The following is a 23,928-nucleotide window of genomic DNA, read 5'->3' as shown; positions in this document are numbered from 1 at the left end:
TCCATCTTAAGAGGCAGAGAGCATAGTTCCTCATTTAGAAACTAATGTTGAAACTGAACATTTAGGTTTCCGGGGTTAGCTGATGTGTGACGTCACCCATTTGAGTAACTTGAGGACATCAAGTCTGTCTCACAATGCTTTACAATGCTTTATTATCAGTAACTGCATTCATGTTTTGTCTTAGTCTTTTCCTGGTGCACAGAGCCAGTGTTTTAGAAAATGATTTTCGCAAACTCCAAGGGGACATAATTCTACAATTAAATCAGCCGCGTTCTGAGGGAGTCACTGGGAAAATGGCCAAGATGTCTAAAACAAGGGAGGTATGTCACTGATTATGCTGGATGGAGTCATCTTGGACAATGTACTACTGAGATTTATGCCATTAGTGAGTATTCGGATAGCGCTACAATAATAAATCTTCTCCTAATGCTTTGTTTTCTCTTAGGACATAGAGCCAAGAACTTTGCAAAAAGCTCAGAGTTCTCTGAAGATATCTTCTAGGAGAGTAAAACGGGAACAGGGCCGCTGCAGAGGTGGGCTGGAACTGAGAACTGAAAATGTGTCCATTTGTTACGGTCTAATCTGGTAGTGAGAACATAAACTGTGTATGCTAAGTTGATAGAATTAAAGTATTACGTTTATTTTCCCCTCTTGCCAGCTTCAGCATCATTCCTACAGTTAACAGCTAACACTAACAAACAGCCAGACACAAGAGGTAAAACTAAATTCAAATCTTTGGCTTCAGCATCGCACCGTATGCCATTATTATGAATAAGTGTATCTTGCCTTCTCCCACAGGAAATATAACAGTGATCCCTTGGACTGTTTCTGCACAGCAAGGAACTGCAATTTCACAAAAGGAAAACAGAATTGTTGTCCAAGAAGATGGTTATTACTTGGTGTTTGGACAAGTATTGTGTCACTGTAACTCAAGCATAACTAAGTTGATATTACATCTGATTTGTTCCAACTATTCCGCTAATGCTCTGCTTAATTCACAGGTTTTGTTCGAAGGCCCGAGCCTAGTCATGGGTCATACTATTCGAAGTTGGGGCTCCGCTGAAGCACACACGACACCGACTGAGCTCTTGCGTTGCCTGCATGGGATGCCTGATTCATATCCTGCCAACACATGCTACACTGCAGGTCAGTGAGGCACCACTGTCGGCCGCTTGAAGGTTCAGTGTGTAAGTTTTAGTGGCATCTAGTGGTGAGGGTTGCAAATTGCAACCAGCGGCTCACAGTGCATTCACATGCTCCTCGGATGGTTAAATTTATCGAGTTGTGAAGTCGACTTGCGACTTCAGTGTGTGTTCATGTGCTCTTAAGTCGGAATGTGGAATCAGTATGGACACTACTACAAAGATGTGTTGGATTAGCATTATCAGAGCATTTAAACAACATGCAGACATCTAGTTCACTGTATGGCAAACTAGCCGTTATAACAAATTACATGTTTGAAAATTATGTTCATGCAATACGTGATTTTGCATGAATCAAAGTTCTGTATACTTCATTATGTCCCATGTACACCTTATTTCTCTTTTTGCAATAAAGATTTAAGGAGGATTCTGATTATTCTGACACCACATGAATGCACTGCTCACCACTCCCTTTCCAAGCATGCGGAAGAAGCTACGGGGGCCGACAAGCTCTCTCAGCTCTTGTGCTAAATAATAGTGTGGTCCTCTCTCTTATTTTCTTACTTCTAATAAACAAGTCGACTACTATTACTTCTAATGTTACTTGTTTTTCTTCTTCTTCTGTGTACGTATTCAACGTAGTAATGAAACGCCTTCTGAAGAGCCGTTTGTCCATTTGGGCTACTGTAGTAAACATGGCGGCGCAACATGCCGACGTCCATATAAGGGGACCCACTGTGTAGATAGAAATGGCTCATTCTAAGGTAATAAAAACATAACGATTCATTATGTAAGGTCTTTATACACCACTGAAAACATAGTTATGTATATTATATTGAATTTCTGTCAATAGATCCTCCTAAATATTACACACTGAACCTTTAAAGAAATAGTTCAACATTTTGAGAAAGTCTTATTTGCTTCCTTGCAGTTAGATGGGAAGATTGATACCACTCTTATGTCTTCACAGTAAAGCTACAGCCAGCAGATGATTAGCTTAGCTTAGCACAAAGACGTGTTAGCCTGGCTCTGTTTAAAGTATTAATTTCCCTACCTACACTTATATACCTTGTTTGCTTAATATGTGTAAAAACGACACTTTGCTTAAACGTGGGATTAGACCTATGTGCCTTGCAGTACTATTTCTTGGACTGGAGTAGGGACTTACCCATTGCTGGTACTTGCTCAACTTGCCTCTACTCGCCTCTACTCTACTATGCTTTTGGTGCCCTGCCGTTCGTCATCACGAATGGCATGTAATCTTCAACGCCACACACTTTAATAATAATAAAGTTAAGTACAGAGAGTATAAACTATTTAAAAATGGCGAGTTTGTTCAGGACACCCCGCGCAATGATGATGTAGTGAATAGTGACGATTCTCTCTGACCAATCAGTAGTCTGCAGTGTTTTCACGTCACCTTTTGATTAGTTTATCATCTCAGCTTGCTTGGAACCTCAATGGAGGTGATACCTAAAAACCTACCAGGCATGAGGTACCAGGTGAGCTAGTACTATCCAGTGGAAAAGGGACTTTGATCTCATCATCACCCTGAAGTTGCCAGAATGCTTCTGACCAAGAAATAGTCAGACACATAACCCCCATAACAAAATAAATATTATGTGTTCATTTTGTGAGTTTTATAGGTGTTGGTAGGTTTTGTAGAGTTTGTTACCTTTAGACAGCGCCAGACTAGCTGCCTCCCTCTGTTTACACTCTTTGTGCTAAGCTAAGCTAACCCGCTGCTTGCAACAGTGGTATCGATCTTCTTAACCAACTCTGGGCAAAACTATTCCTTTAACTTTAGCAGCCTCTCCCATTCACTCAAACACTAAACAAGGGAATATCTTTTGTGAGGAAGATGTTCATACCTTACAGTACAGCTCCAGAGAATTGTCTATGCCAAGTAGAACTGAAGTTGCTCATGGTGGTCTTATTACTTTATTTCAGTTTTTCCTTAAATTTTTCTCATCTCCTCTGATGCCTTCTTATCCTCTTGTCACAGGAATAGTGCAGCTGCACCAGGGCGATGAGCTAGAATTGGTGATACCATGCAGGCCCCAAGCCCTCATTTCTATGGACAGAGAATATACCTTTTTTGGTGTCATACAGCTAAAGTGAAATGTTGACAGCATGTACAGGATGTAGGAAACTCACACTGAGCTGTGTGAGGGCATGCTGATAAAGGACCGAGTGACAGCAGCAGGAAAACTGGTGGGACCTGTCAAAATACATAATGAACTTTTTTAATGAACTGTCCATCTCATGTCTGTTTTTTTGTTGTTGTTGTTGTTGTTTGTTTTTGCTGCTTTTAAACCCTTTTAGCTTTAAACCATTAAAGTGTATATTTCAGGTTGTCCACCAGGGCCTGTTCCATCGCATTGTTTATGTGTTCTACCACCTCCGGTGATCAGTTAATTTTAGCATCAAGCACCAGCTCCACCTCCGCCCTGTCTGTTTATCTGTTCCTCTGTTCGTCTATTTTAGAATGGTTTTCCGTTTTCTGACTGTCAGGAACAAACAAAGGTATAAATTTGTATCGCACGGGAGGTGTTTTCCTGGTTGACACGTACTCTTGCTTGACACTGTAAATACTTTAATATATTCAGATAAAATAAAAGTTCTTACAAATGGGATAATTTGCCTTTGTACAAAAAACAATAAAGTCTCAATTGGTATTTCTGTTCATAACTAATTTTGAATGTATGTATCTGTATAACTTGTAACATTAAACACATAAATGTGAAAACATTTGTTTAAAAACCCGCTTTTATTCAAATCAAAAGGTTGCTGGAAGTTTTATTAAAAGAAAGTAATATATCAGTGGCCAAGCCATGTTGTCTAAATATAGTATCCACAATGTCTATCTGGTGCCCACAGCTGTCCCAACCCCCCATTTATTTATTTATTTATTTTTAATGAAGCATGGCTATAAGAGGGTGTGTGTGAGTGTGTATATGAGCTCTGATAACAGTCGTGGTACAGTTTCACAGCAGCGGAAGCAGCAGCAGAAGGAGAATGGTCAGACATATGTTCTCTCATCTCCTACTACTCTGGTCACTCAGCCATGACCTCCTTATAACTGGATTGACATATTATGAGCCAAAGGTAGGCTCAATTTGAATAACTTAAATGCTAATTGAAAAGTGTAATATGATTGCTTTTAGTTTTTTAGTCTTTTAACATGCACTTTTACTGGTTTTGCTAAGGTTGTTTGACTTTGGTTGTCACTTCAATTCTGATTAATGTTCCTTTCATTTCAAGGAGCAGTCCTGGAACAACCAGAATCTCTATTCTGTCCCTCTGGATTTGGATGTAAGGCTTCGAAGACTAGACCTGTCCAATAACTTCATCAGACAGTTGCACACACTTGCTTTGCCATACTTGGAGCAGCTGGACCTGAGCATCAACCAGCTGGATCTCATATCCGAAGGGGCTTTTGAAAACCTGGCTCGACTTGAAGAGTTGAATTTGTCCAGAAATGCGCTGAACAACAACCTTGGCAGTAACAGCAGAGCACTCCAATCCATCAGTAGGCTGAAGACTTTGGACGTATCAATGAACGGTTTGAGGGATGATGCTGTGGAACTGTACCTTCGAAACAAATCTTCTCTTGATCGACTTAAGATGACTGGTAACGCTTTAACAAGACTTTCACACAACTTATTCAAAGAGAGTAAAGGTTTGAGGGCCATTACTATTGATGACAATCTGATATCAGTAATAGAAGAGGGGACATTTGAACCATTAAGCCAATTGGAGATGCTAAACTTGGCCAAAAATAACCTTGCATATATCTGTGATTTTAAATTACATCAAGTCAAATATCTGAATCTCAGTAGAAATTCAGTCGAGTTCTTTGTTACTCGTGAGGATAACCAGTTGTACAGTCTTGAAATTCTTGATCTGAGTCACAACAAACTCCTTTATTTCCCAATTGTTCCAAAAATGAACAGTTTGAAGCATCTTTATTTGCAGAATAATATGGTGGGTGCCTTAAATTCAGAGGCTACAATGGTGTCTGAGGCCAACGCTCTTTATAATGAGATTATAAGTGAGAAAACAGTTAGAAAAAATAACCTACACTCAAACTGGAGGCTGATGCCACTGATTCATATTGACCTGAGCTATAACCACTTCAGGTCTTTCCCATTGGAGACTTTGAGCCTTCTCTCATCTTTAGAAACTCTGAATTTCAGTTACAACTGCCTGCAAAACATCACATTGAATTTTAGAAATGATAATGAATCAGGATACCGTCGGCAGCTGTTCTTTCCCTCCTTAAAGTACCTTGACCTGCAAAGCAATGGACTTGCATATATTTCCCCGCTCTTTCTCAATGCACTTACACAAATAGAAACATTAAATCTACGAGACAATTCTGTGCAACCTTGTGCGTCTACGGACCATTTGCAAAGCTCTCAATCAACAGAGGAAATGAATTTCAACACATCCTGTGTTGTGTTCGGGCAGTTAAGGACTCTTAAACACCTCAGTCTTAAAGAAAACAACATCAAAATGCTTCACCCAAACACGTTTCAAAAAACCTCTTTGATTTCCTTGAACCTTGCAAGAAATTCACACATGGTAATGCAAGTGGGGGCATTAGAAGGTGTGCAAAAGACTCTTCAGTCCTTGGTTGTCAGTGAAATAAACATGACCAGCTCTGATCTATCTTTACCCTGCATGCCAGCATTAACTCAGCTGAACATATCGAACAACCATCTAGATATGATGCCCAGCAGTTTGAGCTGCTCCCCTCTGAGAGAAATTGATATAAGAAATAATAATTTTGTGTCTTTAAACTATTCTTTGATTCTTGCTTTATCTGTACACCTCAATCTTATGTACATTAGTGGAAATTATTTTAACTGTTGTGACAGTAAGTGGCTGACAATCCTACAGGAGTTGAAAATAAACCTTACTGATCTCAGTGACACTGTATGTGTTACAGGCGATGGAAACATTATGATCACAGGCTATCTGAAAAAACCTTCAGTGTATTGTTTGTCTCATACAAAAGCACAGGAAATTCACTTTGGACAATTGATCATAATAGTTTTATTTGTAAGTGTAATATTAACAGTACTCATCATATTCACCAGGAAGGTGTGTTGCACACAGGGATCATTTTTTGTGTGATATCTAAAATCTATTGTCATTGGGGGTTTTTTGAAGCATACTTCCCATGAGTTTCATTTTGCATGACCCATTTTACTATAAACAGATGTGGGGCTTAATGGCTGCTTTGTAAAAACTAATAGTTAATTAATGAATCAAATGCAGTAAAATCTACATCGTCTGACACATGATTCTGTTCTCATCTCCATTCAGGCTTTCTCTTATGACTCTCCTGCACGTTACTAGTCTGTAGGACATGCGTCACGTTCTGTGACCTGTGCAGCTGAAATGTTGTGATTGAAATTGGCTTCATCAACTCCCAAGCTGTTTGGTTACGCCAAATTCACTAATAAGGCGAAGATTTTTTTGCCCATCCTTCATTGTGAAATGTTTGTTTGCGACTAAGCGTTTAACCTTGGCTCAAAGTTTTCTGACGTCTGTGAGACCTTACACAACATTCCCAGAATCTGGACTGAACTCCTGTAAAAGTTCAACACAACGCCAGTAAGAGACCTTGCTTATTTGACAGTATGTATATTCAAAGTCTATTTTAATATACGTCCCTATCTGTTTGTGTTTTGTAATATATGATTTATGTGGCTCTGACTCTGACAGACTGTTATCCAATACAGTGGTATATGTGGCAACAGTTATGCTGTATATAATAAACATCCTGTACTTAATAACCACAATATCTTGACAGTCTTCATTTTAGAAAACGTATCCCCCATTCCTAAACCTGCTAAATCAATCACTGAGGTGTGTGAATTTCTGTTTTCAGTTGAGCAACTTGAATTCCACCAAGTCATAAAATGTTAAAGGGCTACTATCACTCAGTATGAGGTTCATTCTCACTCAATAAATCTGACTGAATTTGGATCTCCTACTTTTCATAAAATCAGACTTCTCTATGTAGCACATAATCATTAAAATGATATTAAACTAACAACACATGAACAAACTTGATCCCACACTGCTGAGCCACAGATAATGCGGTGAGTTGTCAGCTGAAACATAAATAAAAGCTGTGTAGTGTAAAATGCATCTGCAGTGAAAAGAGTTCCTAATTCTAAAGATTTCATTACAATCCCAGCAAGAAGCTGAGAGCATACTAGGGAGAAACTGCTGTTGCAGGAGGATATCCTGTTGAGCAATCCTCTTTTTGTCATTTTATTGACACATCCTTCTTATTTAAACTGATGCAAAGTGCCATTTTGCAATTATAATGGCCATTACCATTTTGTCAACTGGGTAGAGCCAGGGCTGCGATGCCAGCATTAGTGTCAAAAGAGCCAGGGTGACGATCAATCTGGCTCTTGAGCAATATAACTGTAGGAAATGTCTTTGTTGCCCCACCCACAAGATTTAGGTACTAGATCAAGTAGCAGCTTGACAAGTTCAAGCAAAGAGCACTGAAAGAAAAGAACACTGTGTGGATAGTATTGGGTGTAAAACCATAGGAATGCAAGTAGCAAATTGTATTCATTCTTATACTTGGTGGTTAATGGTAGCTGGCATTTAGAGATTAGCAGCAGCTTGTTTGTTAGCAAGTATTAAAAGCTTGTCTCACTGTCAGTCTCTCCATCTAGGATAACTATATTTTAAGTAAACCCCATCCTTGCAAGTGTCTTACATCAGTAATATTCAGTTCCTCAATTGTAGCACACTAACTGGCATTGCAGTTGATTTTAGAAATATCTTCATATCTTTGGGTACTCACTTCATACTTACCCTATTTATATCTACCCCTACAGTTTATTCTATGTATTACCTTTACACACGTTTTATTACTTTGCACTTACTGATGCAAAACTGCATTTTGTTGTCTCAGTACTTGTACTCTGTGCAATGACAATAAAGTTGAATCTAATCTAAATGCATTGTGACCCTCCTCCCAAAAAGTTCTTCTAATTTCTTCTTTGTCCTCGGTGCAAACAATTACAAATTCAGGACACATGCCACTTTTTGAATTATTGGATTGAACTCTATATGGGCAGATACTCAATATCAAAGGGCCAAGAGGTCAATCACAATCAGAATCCGCTTTATTGGCCAAGTAGGCCTAAAGTAGGTGTTCAGAGTGCAAAGTGTGATCAGGACATCCCTATTTCAACTGAGCTCTTTGACCTTCAAACAAGAAATGTAATACAGGCTACTGTATGTAAAAATAGTAATGTTATGGATTGAACAGAGTAATTCACCCAGTAACCATCTTCCTAATTACATTTCAACAGATCATATCACACCATCCATCACTGTAGGAAGCTTTTGATTGAATCTGGGATTCTGCTAGATTTCACTTAATAATTCAGTAGCATGAGCTGTGCCTATCCAGAGTTATAGGTTATTTCCTTGTGGTCTTAAATATTCATTGTTTCCTTCATATACACGATACAGCCCAGTTGTTAGTTATTGTTAGGACACAGTTCAAGCAGTTCAGCATCAGGAAGAGGCCACCTGTTAATAACCGTTGGTCAGTTTACTGACTTGGGCTATGGTGACAAATAAGCTAAAGAAAGAGCAGGACGCCCACTAAAATTAACGTTACGCCATTACTTTCCTTCAAATGAGATAACTGCTTCGGCTGCAAACGCAAAGCAGAGTTTTCAACATGGCGGGCACAGGCTCCTCAGGTTGCTGTCGTTGGCTGAAGAAAGAGCAGGATACATTTCACTGACGACCGCGAACAAGAAGTCAGCAAAGACAAGAACAAGATGAAAAAGAAGAATTGCTGCACTTTAACCCTCCACAACCAGAAACCCTAAAGCTGTGAAAGAGTGCAGTCAAAACTGGTAACAGCTAAGGACTTCGTTGCAATATTAGCTGCATATAGCTAATTGGCAGGCTACCTAGCTAACGCTCCGGCAGCAGCTCTCCTCCCAGACGAACCATGACTCCTCATCAGCAAGTTGTCAACCGCCAGGCGCACCCCTCCGTAATCACCCAGAAAGTGCAGTTAACTTATAAACTCTTTTTGCTGGAAAGTGCCCGGAATACACTTGAACAAGAACTTCTTAACTTCACCAACAAGGTAAAGTTAACGCCATTTTAACATTCCCACATCCTAACATGTCAGTTTATCATTATCTGTAAATTAATTTAGCTTTTAGCTAGTAAGCACACAGGCCAGGTGGTCAAACCGTCTGCCACCCCTGCTAACATATATGATAATAGGTAATGAGGTGGCAAGGTAAGGTACCTTTTGAATTAAAAATTAAAATTGCATGTAATTGTTGCCAGAGCAGCAATCAATTAATATTTTCATTCTTGATTTAATAATTAAATTTATCAACTAACTTGATGTTTCATCATGTGAAGTCACTCTGTAAGATGCAGAAAAATGGTTATCCCAGTTTCCCATAGCCAAGATAATATATCAATCTGAAAAACCAAAGTTATTTGATATAGAATAAAAAAATAAAAAAATAAAAAATAAACTTTTATCACATTTATCACTCAGGCTTATGAAGGTGTTCAAGGTTTCTTGAATTCATCTTTTCCCACGAGTGTTTTCAAGGATCTTGCTCAGGCTTTGGATACGAAATGTCAAGCCATTGTCAAGCTCTCAGCTTCATTAAAGGACCTCACGGTTGGTAAGTTGAGCATTAATCATACAGTTTTAACTGCTAATGTGATTTGCAGAAATGCGTGCGTTAGTCAAATGTACCACATTTCTTGATATAATATCTGTCTTATCTATCACCAGCATTATACGGGTGTGCAGTGTGTGATTTAGGAATTTTCAATGCAACTTAATTAAACAAAACAGTCTTTCTGTTTTTCTCATCCTTACAGAGCCAGAAGTTGGTGTCAAAAATGGAGTGAGAACAAACCAACTTCATCCACTCAAAGATAAAGGGATCCTAATGACAGATGTTCTCAAGTTTGGGCCCATGTTGCAGAACTCGCTCATGGCGAGCTCCATAGCCAAAGCAGTCCAGGTGCTTGGAGCCACACTGTCTCATCAGCAGTTGAAACATTTCCTCATCTCCCAGCCCGCAGCAATCCAGCAGGATGACATGATGTGCAGCAAGTCGTCCAGCTACAGCACCGTTGTGACCACGAGCTCGCCCTCTCACTTAAAAGCTGAAGAAAAAGAACATGGTGTTGTTTTTGAGGAGAAACGCCCGCCAGATGCTGTGACTCTTCCACCTGTTATTCAGAGTTCCACGAATAATGCAGAGAGGCCACCAATACTGCTACCTCCCATACAAGCTATACTCCCAGAGATCAGTAACCCTAAACCAATGAAAATTGCACCGCTAATAAGCTGGGGGTGTGAGGAAGATGTCCAGGTGCAACACCAAAAACAAACATCCTCTCAGCTGCTTCACTTCCTCAGAGCAAAAGCTAAAAACATGGGTGTACTAGAGGTCAGTGTCGTGGAGTGGAGGAAAAGTAAGGACACTTCAAGTTTGCCACAGTTCATGTCACCTGCCATCAAAACACAAAGCTACCAATTCAGACATGTTGTGACAGATGATCTGATTGATGCGTTAGCTCCAAAAATGTTGAGTGCAGACATTGAAAACCAAGCCCCAGTCTTCAGGGTGAAAAGAGTAGAATCAGGTGGCTCTCTTACCTACACTTGTGTGATTGCAACAAAGACTGAATTGTGGGATTTTGGAGACGTCTTCACAAAGGAGGGACAGGGGGACTCCGAAGACAGCTCCTTGGAAAATAACAGCAGAAATATAACCGCTCGTGAGAAGAATTCCTGTGTAAACATCCAGTGGGAAACCCAAACTCTCCAATGCACAGAACCTGTACATGAGAGCAGTTCTGCTGGTGCGAAAACACCAGCGATCAAAAGTATTACCATTCCTGAGTTTCAGATCCGGAAGTTTGAAGAGGCTGAAGTTGTGGTGTCTCATATTGTCACCCCAAGCAACTTCTACGTCCAGCACACAGACTCCATCATGAAGCTGCAGGCCCTTGTCACAGAGTAAGTCGTTTAGCATGGATTCTAAACTCCTTCTGCTGTTCCTCAGCTTTTCCTATCCCGCACTGATTCCCTGATCACATTAACAGAACTTAGAGAGCCACTTATCCTTTTTGTTCATTACTGCTTTCTTTGTAGATTTTTTTTTTCCTTTTTTTTAATAATCCACATGTTTCTGGTTGTCATTATTTTTTTCTCATTTGCAGCAGCTGGAAAGCCAGTAGTTCATATGCCGAGCAGAACTGCATTCCAGACATTGGAACCCAAGTAATGGGTTGGTTCCCTAAGCAAGAACAATGGTGCAGGGCTCAGGTGACGAAGATATGTGGAGTTAGTGGAGGTGGGTCCGGTTTAATGTATTGGAATGGTTTTGCAAATACATACCTCTAGATGGTAGCAGTGTGCCTTTGCTTGCCTGTTGCCACTTGGGAATTCCTTACATGCCTTTTTAGCTTAACCTTAGCCGTGGCCTCTGTCTTTTGGGCGGCAGATAATAATGCCATTGACGGTGCTGGGAGGGAAACGTCCATCAAGGTGGAGATGAAGAGGCTGGACTACGGTGACACTGCCTGCCTGTCACTGTGGAACACCAAGGAGCTGACCCCAGAAATGGCCACCCTACCCCTTCAGGCGATACAGGTCTCACTGGCAAATGTGAGTGGTTCCCTTCTGACAATGCTGACTTCATACTTTTTGCACATGTATGTAGCGTACCACACAAAGCTCTCACTGAAGAGCACGTCAGGATTTTCACCGACAGACGTGCAGATTATCCCTCTCAGGATTTGCATACATGGAAATGGTTAACATACTGTGCTCCGCTGTGAGAGAGCAGACTCAGTTACAGTATTGGCTTTTGTCCACATGATTAGTCACAGTCTTATCTTTTGCTCAGTGATAAAGGAAATGAATTATCTCAGTTCATGGTATTTTTTGTCTGTTTCCTCCCCCCTAGGTGACCCCAGTGAATGGGAATGATTGGACTGAGGAGGCAGTAGACTGGTTCCAAGCAATGGTGCACAACAGGACTCTCTATGCCAGACTTTACCCACAGGGGCCCAAAGTCGAGCTGTTCTTGGAAAAGGGAAAGCTCGGAGCTATGAGGTATTTAATTATAATTCACAGTCAGTTAATTGTGAATTTAGAATTCACTGAATTGTAAAAAGCTGATAAAGTCACTGAGATTTATTGACACATCTATGGTTGTTTCTGCCAACAAGTGTTCCCTTTTGTTTTATTTTACCAGCTGTTATTGCACAAATGATTTATTTTGATGAATGAAGATTAGTTTAGTGTCTTAATATATGCTCATGTTGACCTTTATAATCTGTATTTACTGGACAGTTTCAAGGCCAGTATGTGTACTCTGGTGTTATCTACATTTCAGGAGGGGTGCATCACTGTCTTTGAGACTGGCCCAGAACGGACATGCAAAACATAACAAACTGAAGAATTTCGGTGTCATAAAAAGAGGTAAGCTGAGTTGCACTTTGGAAATAGTTTACCCCAAATTGTGCATCTACAGTAGGTGGCAGTATAGCCTGTAAATGATCACAGCAGCACTCACTCAAGCACAAAATCTTGTTGGTGTTTTCTTTTGCTTTTTAGGTGCTGTTCAACTTAAAATGAGGAAACATGACTCTGAGTGGGAGAAATACCTCATCTCGTGCTATACTCAAAGCCAGAAGTAATTCAGAAAGCAGGGAATGTGTGTAGTTATGTTAAGTTAAAAACACAAATGGCAGCCCTGCTATGTAGCAGCCACATTTGAGCATTGAGACATGTATTGGTTCTTAAATGATCCGGTTTTGAATGACCATCTGTGTAGTTAGTTAACATACAGTGGGCGTAAAGTAAAGGTTACACATTGACAAACTGCTGTAATTGGCACTTTTCAGTACAAGGATAAATTGAGAATTTTTACATAAATAAAATATAAATACAGATGAATGTTTTGAAGTAGTACCCATTTAGTTTCATGTATCAGCTTCCTTGTGTATTTTATGCTTTAGGTACACTTCACAAGCTATTTCTAGTGATTGTGAGTGTAAAGTTCATAGTGGAAATTTCTGTTTTGGTCTTTCTTTAACATAAATTACTCTTTTTAGAGTCTTAACACATCGTGCCTATTATCTTTAAAGCAGTGCTAGAAAAATGGGGAAACGAGAATAATTTTTATGTGATGTGTGGGGACACGAATACCTAATTATGGTGCATGTTTTGTTGTTTTATTTGCTTATAAAGACACTGTTTTGTGTGTCTGCATTCTGTACATTTTCTTAAGACAGGAAGTGTGTTTCAAGTTCTGGTTATTCGAGTCACTAGATGGTGCCAGTTCAGTGTAATTACCTGCCCTCTATTAAGTGATACTTGATTTATCTGTATGCCACACACTGTAGGTTCATGTTATTTCATTTATATGTTTTACTTTACTTTGATAATATTTATTATTAGAGCCATGTTGCCTTAGTTAATATTGAGTTCTTGTAAAATGGCAGATTTGTTATTTTGGATGTACAGTCTTTCTCTATCTCTCTCTCTGTATATATTATATCTCTCTATCTATCTATCTATCTATCTAAAAAATCTGCTTCCATAATAAAACTGTATCTACAGTTGTATGCCCCATATCCCTGTATTGTAGAGTAGTGCATCTTCTGAGAGAATTTAAATGAGGTTTAGTTCATTCAAAGAATTGCCAGGCCACCCAAACCCTCCTACTACATTTGTCATAAGTGACGCAGAAATGCTCATGGCACAGTGAACTGCTGTAGGTCATCTGATAGTACGTGACAAATGACTACATTGTGTTTTCACTTGCATTCAGTTTGTTGTTACTGTAAATTGTCATTTCTACTGTTATAGGGAGGAGTTTGACCTGAACAATCTCAGATTGATAATGGTAAAAGACCCAGATCCTTATCATTTCAAAACAGGATGAAAAGGAGAGCATGTGGGTTGAATTTGTGTCCAAAATTTATTCTAAAGTAATTATTAGTCTTTATTCTAAAGTAATTATAGTTTAGGCCAAGAGAGTTCCCTTGTTTTAATTATTAAAACTTCACAAAAAATGAATGTCATGTTCATTCATCACAACATATGCCTAATTTAAAGTATTGTAGTATTTACATTGGTGACGTGGATATGTTACAAAAAATGACTGGTCTTAATTAAAACTTGTGTATACAATAAAGATTATATTAGTGTTTGCAAATGTGGTGGAGACTCTGCTGTCAATGGCAGTGGCTCAGGTCAAAAGCTTCCCTCACTTCCCTGCCCTGCCAAGCACGGCCTTTTGTGTCCACACAGATTCCTTCTTTTGCCCGGGGTAGGCGGAAATCGAGGCATTTGATCTGAATTCTAAAGAGTCTTGTTGCAGCACAATAAAGGCCGCCATTGTATGTAAATAGTTTATATAAGAGCATATGACTGCTACGGTGCAGGGCAGTGGCTAGTGGCGGAGAAATGATTAGCATTTTTCAAGCGCACGGTGTTCTCAATCCAGCCTCTTGGCTTGCTAAAAAGCATAATATTTTAATTCATTTCTTCCCGCTTTGTACACATTTTTGTGTACCAACACAGCTGAAGGTAAAATACAAGTCTGTCATTTAAGTCTGTTTTATACTAACAGTGTGGAATGAGGTCACGGTTATTGTGAGTGATGGCTGACAAACCCCATTGCCATGATGATGTTTTAAATGATCCTTTACAGTGTTAATATTTGAATGAATCTGCTTTTAAAGAGTGTTTGTTAGGCAAATCTGGTCAAGTCTTTCTGTAGCCTTTCTGACAAACAATGGAGGTCTCTCACTTTTCTTAAAAAAAATATCATAATGAGTGGATGTCTTGCTGGTTCCTTGGAGAAATGTGCTGGCAGTCTGTCAGTCTGTCTGCAACTGGGCTGTAGGTCAGTTTGGGAGTACAGTATTAATACAGGGTGAGCAAATCACGTGCCACTGCAAATGTTTCGCAATTGGCTTCGTGCTGTTGTGTCTTATGACGGTGCACGGTGGTAGGCCGTGCTTTTATACGGCCAACTTGCGACTTGGCATTTCTTTTCTGTGGTTTCTCACTCTGCCAAATTCAGCTTGATGCTCACGCCACACCACAAGATGGTCATCTTTGGACCTTACGCCGCTTGCACTGCTGGCTGACCCTGGTAAAGTTAGACTTTTACTAAATTACTAATTTGTTGTAGAAGACAACAATAACTGTGAGGTATTTAAAGTGACAAATTTGACTTTTGTTCAATATGAAGAGCTAATTGGGTTTTACTATTCCTGAGAGGCATTTTAATGAATTTTGATTAAATCCCCTTAATGTATATTGTAATACATTAATAATATGGTTCTAACAGTTGACCTCCAGCTAGATATATCGCTTAGCCTACATCCATATAGCCTTGACTGAAAATGTAACCTTTTATTTTTTGCAGACCTGGAGTCGAAAATGAACTGGGGGGCCTTTTATGCCGTGATCAGCGGCGTAAACAGGCACTCTACTGGCATCGGACGCGTCTGGCTCTCCGTCATCTTCATCTTCCGTATCCTGGTCCTGGTGGTTGCTGCTGAGAGTGTTTGGGGAGATGAGAAGTCCAGCTTCATCTGTAACACCCAGCAGCCCGGCTGTAACAGCGTCTGTTACGACCAGTTCTTCCCCATCTCGCACATCCGCCTGTGGGCGCTCCAGCTCATCCTGGTCTCTACCCCCGCCCTGCTGGTGGCCATGCATGTGGCTCACCGGCGCCACATCGACAAGAAGATCCTGAAGAGGACGGGTCGCTGTAGCCCCAAGGAGCTGGAACACATCAAGAACCAGAAGTTTCAGATCACCGGAGCTCTGTGGTGGACATACATGATCAGTATCCTCTTCAGAATCATCTTCGAGGTGGCTTTTCTCTACATCTTCTACTTGATCTATCCTGACTTTAAGATGGTGCGTTTGGTCAAGTGTGACTCGTACCCATGCCCCAACACAGTGGACTGTTTTGTGTCCAGACCGACAGAAAAGACCATTTTCACTGTGTTCATGCTGACAGTGTCCGGGGTGTGTGTGCTGCTTAACCTGGCTGAGGTCATATACCTCATAGGCAGGGCCTGCAAACGGTGCTTAAGAGGCTCTGAGGACGAGTCCAAAGGAGCTTGGATAAGTCAAAGATTGTCTTCTTATAGGCAAAATGAAATCAATCAGCTGATAGCAGATCATTCTCTCAAGTCTAAGTTCACTGTGACCAAAAAGAGCCCAACTGAGAAGGATGAACGGTGTTCTGCTTTCTGAGACTCTGCCTGTCCTGTTTCCTTTAAACTAACAGTAATCACACACATCCATGGATCATCTTGCTATGCATTAATGTCAAATATACTGTATATTTGATCATGTCAGCATGCACATTTAGACTATATATGTAAATCCATACTTGTATAGCGCCTTTCTAGTCTTTTCGACCACTCAAAGTGCTTTTACACTACATCTGCATTCACCAGTCACACTCATTCATACACTGGCGGAATAGCCGCCAGGGGCCCGGGGTTCAGTATCTTGCCCAGTACACCCCAAGGACACTTCGACACGCAACCAGGGGGACCCAGGGATTGAACCACCGACCTTCCGATTAACAGCCAACCCGCTCTACCTCCCCGATGTATGTATCATTCAGTCAATCGCTTATTGATTCAGCTGTTTTTTCTTTATCTGTATTACTGACACAAGTGTTACCTGCTGTCGGAACTTGTCTAAACTATTTGGAGCCAGTAGTGAAGGTTAAAGAACCTTCCCAGTTATCTCACATGTTTTAGCCCAAATCAGTTGACGCTGGTGTCAATAATTTGCCATTTTCATATGAATACAGTACTAGAAGCAGCTTGCCATGGTGCAAAGTTTCTTGTGCTACTGAAGCACCAAACCATCATTCATTTTTGTCATACTTTGTGCCTTGTCGTTTGATAATGCAGTTCAGGTTTTGCATTTGTTCAATGCTGAAGGTGTGGCAGGTTGGTGTTAGAAACCATCAATAATTTACAAGGTAAATCATGCCCATCAAACATTCATTTGAAAAACATAACATGAATATTTACAATTTCACATTATGAAGGTTGCTGTTTGGGGAAACTCAATTCTTGGTCGTCAGTTTCTCACCAGCACATAAAAGCACCAATCAACTGCTTTACCACACAACAATAAAATAGCCTTGACGCAAAACAGGATGGTTCACTTAACAATGTAACCCGAAGTCTTAACATGTCGAATTTCATACCATTCTTCAATTAAAGGGAATGGGCAGCTGTCGATGGCACGATAACATTACAAACTTAAAAAAATAATAATTTAAAATTGAAATATGCTATATAATATATAAGTATACATGGTTTCTGGTAAATCGGCTGGTAAAGTTTTAAGAAGCAAAGGTTACTGTAGAGATTAATATGCCCGAATAGAAAGTGAAATTTTTATTTACATCAAAAATATTGTTAATATACCATATTTAATTCCAGTCAGAGTCAAAGGTAATGGAGGTAATCAAGGAAAGGTTCATTTATGTGAGTAAATGTCAATAACGGCCCTTTAAGCAACAGTATGTGTAGATTTTATTAGACTTAATTATTTGATTTTGTGTAACTTTGCGCAGACAGCTATAACTGAGCTTACTGCTATGGAAATATTATACCGGTGCTAGAAAACCAAAGAAAATTTTCAAATACTGTCCAGATATGGACATCTGCCATTGAATATTATTGTTCCACATGTAAAAAATACAGTTCATTTGAAAACACTTTTTCACAAACATATCTTTTACTACTGTAAACTACTATTAATAATATATATCTGGACAGAGTAGTCAGAATGGTGCACAGACTAAACGTGTTTACTGTGATATTTCAATAGAGCTTCATTCTGGAATCTTTCTTACTAGTGAAGATGCTACGTGATTTTCAACTGATGAAAAGCCCAAATTACAAGAATTCATTCATTCTTAATCCCTCTTCACCTCTCTGCTGGGTCACTTCTAGAATATTACAAATCCCAGTACTGTTCAATTGTGAATGATGCCTACTTACTTCACTGAAGCTTCTGTTTGAGGTGATATACTATTTTGTTTCAGAAAAATGTTTGAGGTTGACCTACTTTTTAACCTTTAAGACCCATCACTGCCTGACAGTTGCACGTGCTTCCCTTAATATTATCCTGCATGCTATATTATTCAGTGTCTCTTTGGTCCTGAAAATGTAACGTCCCATACGCTGGTATCTGTTTATACAACTGTTCTAAAGTTATTCATATTGTAGTGCACACAAAAAACCCTGATGTTGACATTTCTACCTAAATGTACATGTATCAATTTTCATCCGGGTAAACAATCCAGTTAATATATAATATGGGTTGAAATGTAATGTGTACATTATGTAACATAAAGAAATAAACTGCCTGATAATATGACATTTATTTGGAGTTATTTTTGCAAGTATACAACTTGGTGTACCAAATGTTTCAAATGACTAAGGGCAGGAACCTTATATAAACAAAGTTTTCCATTTTAATACTTAAAATTTGGGGCTTATTTCATTACTGATATGTTGAGACTGAACTTCACCACTGACTTTCCTCCTTCTTGTCACTCTGATTTGTAACTTGAGGATGCAAATGGCTACTCATCTCCAAATCATGCCCCCCATGATAGGAGAGACCCTCGTGCTATATTTAGACCCCAGAAGCACTTGTGGCCAGACAGACTTAGCAGACAACAGCATTGGCCAGCTGCCGTGTCACTCACTGTAACAATCGAGTAGAGGGGCTTTACTAGTTTACATTAGAGAGTGTAACCTGTGCCAAATTTAACTGTGGGGAGGGATGGGGGGTCTGAGGAAGGGCTGGCCGGACATGGTTGAGAGTGCAGGTTACGTGTGTGTTGTGGTCACTGGAAGACCCCGGGCCCTGGATCCTGATTCCTGCCCAAGCTGTATTTGAAAACAGGAGACGGAGTCGGTGAGTTTGTCGGTGTGGAACAGAGGTTGTGACTAGCAGAAGTCCGCTTTTCCTGTCCATTCAAGGGCATTGCTGGGAGCCCGAAGATCAGCTTTGCACTGAGGCCTGTCAGCAAAGCAATCGGCCTCATGGACCCTCGAAGAGGTGCAGGACTTCACCGCAGGGGATGTATAAGCTGACAAGGTTGGTTTATCCAGTAAGTGTGACTTCTGTGTGATTATTTAAACCTCTTGTGGATTAAAGTACTTTCAGGAGTTAGAGGTAGAAAACTTACTTGGGGTACATGTTGTGGCCAAAGGCTGTCTTTTGTTTACTGTCCTGTTAGGTGCTGCACTCCACAGAGAACCCCTTTTTTTTATTTCTTCTATTATTGTTAATGCACCATTTTATCTTTTGTCATGGGGATTAAATAGTCTAAGGGGTTTAATATTGAAAGCTTACATTTGTTTAAACCCCAGTTTACAGTTGTTGCGACACTACATACTGTCAATTTGTTGGTGGTGGCTCCCTAAACAACATTTCACCTGCCACATTTCAGCAGTTCTCACAGTAGCATACCCTGAATTTGCTGCCCTGCACAGTACATCCATCAGAAGTAGAATATATTTTTAACATAATGTGTTACAGGAACTGACAGTACCGACATTACTCAGCTGTTTCGAACTCGCACTTCCACCATATCTGCCCGGTGTTTGATTTCACCTCTTGTGGATCGTGTTGCAGTGGCATGGGCCATGAAGGCCACGAACCGCAGAATCGTGACTGGAACCTGCCTTCCCGTCTGTCCACACTTACCAAATATATACCCTCTTAAAGTATATATAATCCTGTCTGTGTCCATGTGAATAAGTCCCCAAGTTGTACTCTTGGTTAGTAGCTTGGCTTTCTGGGGACTCATTTGGTTTGAGCTCTGCTGAACATGGTAAGAGATTTTTCAGAGAATTTGTAGTCATCTGGAACACTGAAGCTCACTTTGACCTCCAGATTGGTTTTATTTTAGTAATTTTGTGTATTTGCGTTGGAGACAAATCTATGCATGAGTCTCAAATGAAAGTGAGATACTGTGGTTTGATTGTTTTTGTACCTCCAGCCCCAGATCTGAGCTCACACAGCCATGGGTGACTGGAACCTGCTGGGAAAGCTTCTAGAAAAAGCCCAGGAGCACTCCACTGTGGTGGGTAAGGTGTGGCTCACCGTCCTGTTCATCTTCCGCATCCTGATCCTGAGTGCTGCAACAGAGAAGGTGTGGGGCGACGAGCAGTCAGGCTTCACCTGCGACACCAAGCAGCCCGGTTGCGAGAATGTGTGCTATGACGTCACCTTCCCCATCTCCCACGTCCGCTTTTGGGTGCTGCAGATCATCTTTGTGTCCACGCCTACATTGATCTACCTGGGACACATCCTCCATCTGGTGCGGATGGAGGAGAAGCACGACGACAAGGAGAGGGAACGTGCACATCACTCAGACAAGCAGGCTCTTATTGTGGATGCTAAGCACAAAAAGGCCCTGGTGAGGGACAGTAGGGGCCGAGTGCACCTGCAGGGGGAGCTTTTGCGCACATATGTCCTTAATGTGGTCTTTAAAACCTTTTTTGAGGTGGGCTTCATTGTGGCTCAGTACTTCTTGTATGGCTTTCAACTTAAACCCATGTACACATGTGACAGACCACCCTGCCCCAACGTGGTAAACTGCTACATATCCCGTCCCACAGAGAAAACCATCTTCATTATCTTCATGCTGGGAGTGGCCAGCGTGTCTCTGTTCCTAAACCTCATAGAGCTCTACCACCTGGGCTTCACCAAGTGCCGTCAGGGCCTCACCTTCAGGAGAGGTAGACAGTCCCCTGAAAACATCCCTAAGGAGCCCAGCGAGATACCTTTTGCGCCGAGTTATGACGACTACTTCCACCAAGTGCAGCCGGCCTACCCGCCCGCACCCAGCTACAACCTCACCCCTCTGTCCGAAGGCACAGAGTCGACCTTCCACCCCTACCACAGCAAGGCGGCCTACAAACAGAATAAGGACAACTTGGCGGTGGAAAGGAGCAGCAGCAAGCCAGAGGAATGTGACCTGAAAGGAAAGAAGGGAGCAGGATCAGCCCCTGGGTCACCTACGCAGGCCAGGCCCGGCCGCAGTGCCAAACACAGCAGCAACAAGACTAGAATAGACGATCTGAAGATATGAGGAGGTTTATGTTTCTTCTTAAATTGCGGTGAGGGGATCGTATTTGATTTGGAAGCATTCATACATGCTGAACTGACTCCCCTTTTTAAGATGGCACAGGTTTGACTCATTCCAACTTAAAAGGGAGTTACATTTATAGGGAACACAGTGAAGCTGCAGTTGTATAATATATAAAGACTGGTTCAATAATCACAAACAAACTAATGAACTTAGACCTCTTTGAGTAAATTCACTAAGAAGTGCCCCATAGCATTTCTTTTTCTTTTCAGTTTTGGCAACACCATATTATCAGTCAAAGTTGTTTGTTTTTTAATGGTTTTGTGTATGGTATGAATCTTTCCACTATTCACCATGATCACTGAGGGTCTAACAAGTACTGTCTGCTCAGGTTTTACATTCAGTTTATTTCTTTTTTTTTATGTGTGATGAATGTGAATGAAGCCAAAAATGCAACTCTTTGGGAACAACATCCAGGGCACATTCTTATTCAACGCTGGCCTGATCTCATTTTAAAAAATCAGATGGGGAGAATAGTTAAATTTAACTTCCTTAAACAGTTTTGAGGTCACCATCTAGCATAGTTCACTTGCTTAGACTTGAAGTGAAAAGTTGTGCAATAACTGACAACAACACATTGGACACTGGGAATACTGTACGTAATTCCAGGACGCGCCTCAAAAGAAATTGCACTGGTCTCAGGAGTTCCCACATTTGTACTCTCTCTTTATTGTGACAGCCAGCCAGTACATAATTATAAGCACATTGTCTTGTTTATCTTTGTTTATATCTCTGTTTGTGTCATTTGTTTTCTGTAAAACACTTGGTGACAACCATATTTGTAAAACCGCTTGAAATAAATCTGTCTTAAATTTGCAAAGTTAGCAGTGCATTTGTGATCTCAAGTCTTTATCAGGAGAAAAAGGGGGACCATTTCACTGGAACACATGTTGCAACTGTTTTTTCATATTCATGAAACAAATAAATCAAGATCAGTTCAGGAGTGGAAACAATAATATTGGTAATGTTTCTCCAATATATAATGTATTATATGGAATGGAATCTTTTTTTTTTAAACACTGAATCTCAGAAATCAGAATCCATAGTTTGAGTTATTAGTATCTACAACATTTCAACCTGTTGAGCGTGAAAAACATCTTACACTCACGTGGGCCAGGAAAGCACAGCACTCAGGCACCCCTGGTATAAAACCTTGAAATGAATGATATAGCATGTTCATGACAAGGAAGCGCTAACATATATTTGGACTGGTACGTTCATTATTTTCTGTCAATGACGAACAAATAGATTTTTTTTTTTTTTACTTGAGTAAAATTTCTGACAAAAGAATTGACTCAACTGTTGTTTCTCGATGCGTTGAGATGTGATTGAGTGTAGTCTGGGCATACTATTCTTAACTTTAGTGTGTTGTGGTGCCAGAAACAATGATTGAGATCTCCCAGACAAAACAGTCAGGAGCGTTTTTTGTGATGTACGGCTCCATAAATCACTAAGTAAACCAGAATCTGATTCTACAAAATGTCCCATCTACTTTTACAAATGAAAATAAATCATGAAGGTCATTTAAAGTTGTTTTAAGACATGCATCATCTTAAAAACATAATAAAGTTATCATCTTTGAGAAAAGGGTTTTACGTGTTTTTGAGATGTTGATCGGTGAGTTATGAGTAAAGATGGATATCCTGCACTTGAAATCCTTTTAGTGTAAGGCCAACATTTCAAATTGGGGTTTGCACCAGAGTGCCAGAACATTATAGAAGACATACAGTGTAGCACATTTTTGGAGTTATAGGACACATTTCAATAAATCAAATAAAGCTACAAAAGTTGAATCTATTATATGAGCATAACTATCAGATTATTTTACCATACAGAGCAGTGTAATCTAAAGATATCTAGTTTGACCGAAACTGCCATGACTTTGATCAGTGATGGCTTTGGAATTTTGTAGGTCTGCAAGTAAAAGCATGCACTCTAAATGATTATACAAAAATTGTGATTTCACCACAGTTCATCAAGGGACTGTACAAAAATGAATTTGGTGGCGAGAGGTTGCTGAACATTATGTTTAACTTTGTGGTGAAGTGGGGCCCTTGTCGATGTTATTATTGTTTTTTGGATCCTGCCCTTGACCAAGAGAAGATGAATAATTTAGTGCATAAAGTGCATAAAGAATTTAACCTAATTAAAACGTTGCTGTCTTCATTAAATAATTAATTTCACATGGCCTCCAAATCACACAGCATAAGTGGAATCAGCAGTTCCCATAATTATGGTAAACATAACAAATGCATAATGCATCCTTTATACTATATATTCCAGCCATTATTTTTTTAAGACACTTTATATGACACACATTTACATTTTTTGACACATTTAACAGACACATTTGCAGTATTTTTTGCTTTTTGTTAAGATCCAGAAAAAGTGAAGATGGGAGCTGCTGTAGCATAGTGACAAATGATGAGCTCCTTGGACAGATAATGTCCACTCATTACAGACCCTCCAGCACTGTCCTTAAAAATGGACTACACACAACC

The 23,928-nt window shown here is 40.1% G+C and overlaps 4 protein-coding genes and 1 pseudogene across 7 annotated transcripts; all 5 read left to right on the top strand.

Moving 5' to 3' along the window:
- Window positions 1–55: 55 nt before the first annotated feature.
- LOC119888382 lies at window positions 56–3,891 on the top strand (annotated as a pseudogene).
- A 123-nt stretch (window positions 3,892–4,014) lies between these two features.
- Window positions 4,015–6,955, top strand: LOC119888380 (transforming growth factor beta activator LRRC32-like). The gene is made up of 2 exons (XM_038698939.1): window positions 4,015–4,250; window positions 4,407–6,955. Exons 1-2 carry the CDS (start codon window positions 4,161–4,163, stop codon window positions 6,282–6,284), a joined length of 1,968 nt encoding a protein of 655 aa, XP_038554867.1. The 5' UTR covers window positions 4,015–4,160; the 3' UTR covers window positions 6,285–6,955.
- A 1,829-nt stretch (window positions 6,956–8,784) lies between these two features.
- LOC119888379 lies at window positions 8,785–13,824 on the top strand. Its single transcript, XM_038698938.1, has 8 exons — window positions 8,785–9,294; window positions 9,724–9,856; window positions 10,059–11,208; window positions 11,412–11,545; window positions 11,696–11,859; window positions 12,161–12,309; window positions 12,593–12,678; window positions 12,814–13,824. Exons 1-8 carry the CDS (start codon window positions 9,154–9,156, stop codon window positions 12,894–12,896), a joined length of 2,040 nt encoding a protein of 679 aa, XP_038554866.1. The 5' UTR covers window positions 8,785–9,153; the 3' UTR covers window positions 12,897–13,824.
- A 153-nt stretch (window positions 13,825–13,977) lies between these two features.
- On the top strand, window positions 13,978–18,639 carry LOC119888381 (gap junction beta-1 protein-like). Of its 2 annotated transcripts, none has more exons than XM_038698941.1 (2): window positions 13,978–14,793; window positions 15,641–18,639. In XM_038698941.1, the coding sequence occupies exon 2, from the start codon at window positions 15,655–15,657 to the stop codon at window positions 16,480–16,482; it is 828 nt and encodes a 275-aa protein (XP_038554869.1). In that variant the 5' UTR covers window positions 13,978–14,793; window positions 15,641–15,654; the 3' UTR covers window positions 16,483–18,639. The 2 variants fall into 2 exon arrangements, with proteins under 2 accessions (XP_038554869.1, XP_038554868.1); XM_038698940.1 differs by lacking the exon at window positions 13,978–14,793 and adding an exon at window positions 14,800–15,364.
- A 293-nt stretch (window positions 18,640–18,932) lies between these two features.
- LOC119888139 (gap junction alpha-3 protein-like) lies at window positions 18,933–22,960 on the top strand. 3 transcript variants are annotated; one of them, XM_038698598.1, is made up of 2 exons: window positions 18,933–19,381; window positions 20,276–22,960. In XM_038698598.1, the coding sequence occupies exon 2, from the start codon at window positions 20,300–20,302 to the stop codon at window positions 21,368–21,370; it is 1,071 nt and encodes a 356-aa protein (XP_038554526.1). In that variant the 5' UTR covers window positions 18,933–19,381; window positions 20,276–20,299; the 3' UTR covers window positions 21,371–22,960. The 3 variants fall into 3 exon arrangements, with proteins under 3 accessions (XP_038554526.1, XP_038554524.1, XP_038554525.1); XM_038698596.1 differs by having other exon boundaries at window positions 18,933–20,107; XM_038698597.1 differs by having other exon boundaries at window positions 18,933–19,368; window positions 20,276–22,959.
- Window positions 22,961–23,928: the final 968 nt, after the last annotated feature.

The sequence above is a fragment of the Micropterus salmoides genome, unplaced genomic scaffold (assembly GCF_014851395.1).
Source record: "Micropterus salmoides isolate LMB-PRFRI ecotype aquatic unplaced genomic scaffold, ASM1485139v1 Ms_hic_scaffold_5, whole genome shotgun sequence".
In the NCBI taxonomy this organism is placed as follows: domain Eukaryota; kingdom Metazoa; phylum Chordata; class Actinopteri; order Centrarchiformes; family Centrarchidae; genus Micropterus; species Micropterus salmoides.
The sequence above is the reverse complement of the archived record's forward strand: the minus strand, read 5'-3'. Positions and strand labels throughout refer to the sequence as shown.

Bases quoted from the DNA above. Each gene is read 5' to 3' on its own strand.
- LOC119888380 (XM_038698939.1), top strand. From the start codon at position 4,161: ATGGTCAGACATATGTTCTCTCATCTCCTACTACTCTGGTCACTCAGC. The intron at 4,251-4,406 runs GTAGGCTCAATT...TTTCATTTCAAG, and splicing joins TGACATATTATGAGCCAAAG to GAGCAGTCCTGGAACAACCA.
- LOC119888381 (XM_038698941.1), top strand. From the start codon at position 15,655: ATGAACTGGGGGGCCTTTTATGCCGTGATCAGCGGCGTAAACAGGCAC.
- LOC119888139 (XM_038698598.1), top strand. From the start codon at position 20,300: ATGGGTGACTGGAACCTGCTGGGAAAGCTTCTAGAAAAAGCCCAGGAG.
- LOC119888379 (XM_038698938.1), top strand. From the start codon at position 9,154: ATGACTCCTCATCAGCAAGTTGTCAACCGCCAGGCGCACCCCTCCGTA. The intron at 9,295-9,723 runs GTAAAGTTAACG...TTTATCACTCAG, and splicing joins TTCTTAACTTCACCAACAAG to GCTTATGAAGGTGTTCAAGG. The intron at 12,679-12,813 runs GTAAGCTGAGTT...TTTGCTTTTTAG, and splicing joins TTTCGGTGTCATAAAAAGAG to GTGCTGTTCAACTTAAAATG.